The following is a 3,118-nucleotide window of genomic DNA, read 5'->3' on the forward strand; positions in this document are numbered from 1 at the left end:
TCTTCTTCTTCTTCTTCTTCTTCTTCTTCTTCTTCTTCTTCTTCTTCTTCTTCTTCTTCTTCTTCTTCTTCTTCTTCTTCTTCCTCCCCCTTCACTTTTCCAGTTTTAAGTTGCTTGGCTTAATATTAAACACACTTTTACAATATCAAAGGTTCTGAATTCTTTTCTCATCCAGCCTCAAACGACAACCTGGAGTGTGCAAAGGACAGTAACAAGACGCTGGCGTCTTTCTGTGCCGCTGGATTTACCCGTGGTCTGCTCGACGTGTTTGGTTTGCACAAGGAGCGGAGGGCGCCACAGGATGTGCTGCGAGGTATCGCCTGCAGGTAAAGACAGGGACGTAATGAAAGGACAGTCGCCATTGTCAATGGCTCAGGTTGAAGGAATGATAATATTTGAGAGTTGTTCCAAAAATGTGAAGACTAAGGGGGAGAAGCACAGATGGCTAATTAATTTATATTTTTTTCTTGGGTTTTGGCACTTGGATTTTGCAGGGCCCTTGCTGACTATCATATATAAAATTAATATTGTGACGAAAAAACCCGCAGAAGTCAAGAAAGATAACTTTTTTTAAAGGGAAAGTGAAAAGAGGGAGTACCAAAGTAGTTAAAGACAAAATTTCAATTTTCTTGAAAACGTCTTAGCGTGTATAAGGTGGTTTATTTTTCGTTGATTAACTGGAATAGTCTTGTTAAAGATAAGAGACATGGATGCTGGGTCTTCTTTAACTCATTTCGGAATGCTGCATTTGCTACTTGTAACTTAGTTTCCAACAATCACAGCAATAGCAACAAATGCTAGACTTACCAGCAATATTAACTCTGACAATAGGAGTTACAACAATATAATGAGATTTATGTTATTAATGTAATATCGTTGTTTTAAGGAGAGTGTAAAGAATTGTCTTTTCTCTCAAGTATATGTCCATTTGGTCCACTAATGTTTGACTTCAATTATGGGGGCAGAAAGTCTATAACTGAGGATTTATACGGACCAACACAAATATGCCCATCAAATTATGTTTAATATAATGTTACTTCTCAACCCGGATTTGTCCTGTATAACCTAAATTGTGTCGATAGGGACTTAAAACATCCTCAATTTCATTTTCTACCCCCAGCGTGACCAAACAGACGACATTTTGTATCAAGGACACTCTTCCAGGGTGCTCGGAGGACGTTCGAATGACGCTGATCGGTTACTACTCCATTTTCACCAACGAGACTTGTATAGCGCAGCCTGGGGAGGAGTTACCCCAAAGGTAGTAATACTTGTTTTTTAAATTTTTATTGTGGTTTTGTAAGTGTTTTACGGCTCTCACAACTGCATAAGGATGCGGGACACATTAAACCTTTTCAGTTGGAAGGAAATTTTTGAATTTTGCCCTGGTGGCGGCCGAAGTCTACTCTTATCGATTTTGGACCACCAAAGGATCTTGAACGTGCACAACTTGCACATGGGCCCTCCGAGATTTTTCACCTTTGTCCAGGAAAACTAGGTGTAGACCTTTCCTACCAGAAGATCAGGGATGTGGCTGAAAGACAGCAGTAAGAAGAAGCCAAAGAAGGAGTAGCAGTAGAAAGGCTGCAGAAAGAATCAGATGCCCAGAGGAGGGGGCAAATGAGGTGAGGGGACGGGGGCAGAAAGAGGAGACGAAAGCAGACGATAGAACATTGCTAGAGATCAAAAAAGGAGGTGAAAGGAGACAAATTTAGAGAAGAAAATATTTCGGTCGCTACACGGATTTGAACCGGGACCTTTGAATAAGGGGCCAATACTTTAAACTCTAGGCCACGAGAGCCCCCACTTGTACTTTACTTTTTACTTTTTCCTTCCTCTAGTATCCTTAGGATGTCGAGGGGAGTTGCAGGTTTCGATCTTGTGCTAGGTGTGTAGCGTCTATGATAGATATGTTGTTTCAAGACCTTTTAAACCTTTTCAGTTGAGTTGAATGGTTCTTCCCGCATCCTCATGCTTTTAACGCTCTTGTAAAACTTTCTGGGATCTTCTTTACATTTTGTTACCAGCTGTTCTCCATATACTGTCCAGGATCTCTTCTTAGCTTCTTTTGCTACCCTTACTGTTTAGCGGCGTTCTTTCTGTTCAGAATGTAATCTTCTTCTGTCTTTGATTTCTGCGACATTTTGAATGCCTTTTCTTCAGTTTGATGATTTCCTTAACTTGGTCATTCCACCATATAGTTGTTTTCCTTTTCAGTCATCTTGTTCTTCTTTTAATGCTGTTCACACATGCTTTGAAGTGGCTGCACTCCTATTCAATTGCTCCCGGTTGTTTGGGCAATTTGTGAAATATATCTGTTATACGTTCATGTATCTTATCTTTGATATTGACATTTATTTTTCTGAGATTCACGACTTCTCGTCGGTTCCTTGCTTCTGGCCGTTTCCTGTTTGGTGTGTCGATATTCATGAAGACTGGTCTGTGGCCAGTGTCCATAATGTAATTGGGTATCACTCTTGAGTCTCGAATGTTTCTCAATTTCGATCTTTTGGCCAGTATAAAACCAATTTGAGATGCTGTCTTTAGGTCATTCCTTTTGTACCAAGTTTTAACTTGACTCCTTTTGTGTTGGAAGAAGGGCATGTTCGGCGCATAACTGTAATAGCATTTCTCCATTGCTGTTTTGATCTGTTTCTCTGTCACTGTGTGGTCCCATTTATCTCTTCCACGTCGGTTTCTTTGCTCCCACTCAGCCATTGGAGTCCCCAATGATTGTCACATTATCAATATCGTCCACGGTGTTTAAAAAAGATTTTTGTGGCCGTTTTGAGTTGCTAGGACAATGAGGCCAGAGAGCAAATGCTCTATTAAAATCGTAGAAATATCGGAGTCGTTATCAATGTATTCAAAAAACTGCATTCGAATCACCTTGACATACAGTGAAACTTTAAAATTCTGACGTCAAATTTCTCAAAACTAGGTTTTGCGCAGAGAGAACTTTGTAATTCAGAGGTAGCGATTTGTACAACACAAAGTCTCGCTCAGCAGCAAGCTCTATTCGCTTTACATTCTATGTCATTGTACTAACAGACCCGATAGCATTCTGAAACAATCTAAGCTCTCAATACCGGAAGTTGTGTTCAAGCGCCTAGCAGGC

The 3,118-nt window shown here is 40.3% G+C and overlaps 1 protein-coding gene across 1 annotated transcript in view; it reads left to right on the forward strand.

Moving 5' to 3' along the window:
* Window positions 1-3,118, forward strand: part of LOC101850554 — a 9,671-nt gene that overhangs the window by 1,629 nt on the left and 4,924 nt on the right. Inside the window, exons 3-4 of the mRNA XM_035969162.1 lie at window positions 176-326; window positions 1,121-1,261. Of these exons, the coding sequence (XP_035825055.1) occupies window positions 176-326; window positions 1,121-1,261 (292 nt within the window). The remainder of the gene's footprint in view (window positions 1-175; window positions 327-1,120; window positions 1,262-3,118) is intronic.

The sequence above is a fragment of the Aplysia californica genome, unplaced genomic scaffold (genome assembly GCF_000002075.1).
Source record: "Aplysia californica isolate F4 #8 unplaced genomic scaffold, AplCal3.0 scaffold00122, whole genome shotgun sequence".
In the NCBI taxonomy this organism is placed as follows: domain Eukaryota; kingdom Metazoa; phylum Mollusca; class Gastropoda; order Aplysiida; family Aplysiidae; genus Aplysia; species Aplysia californica.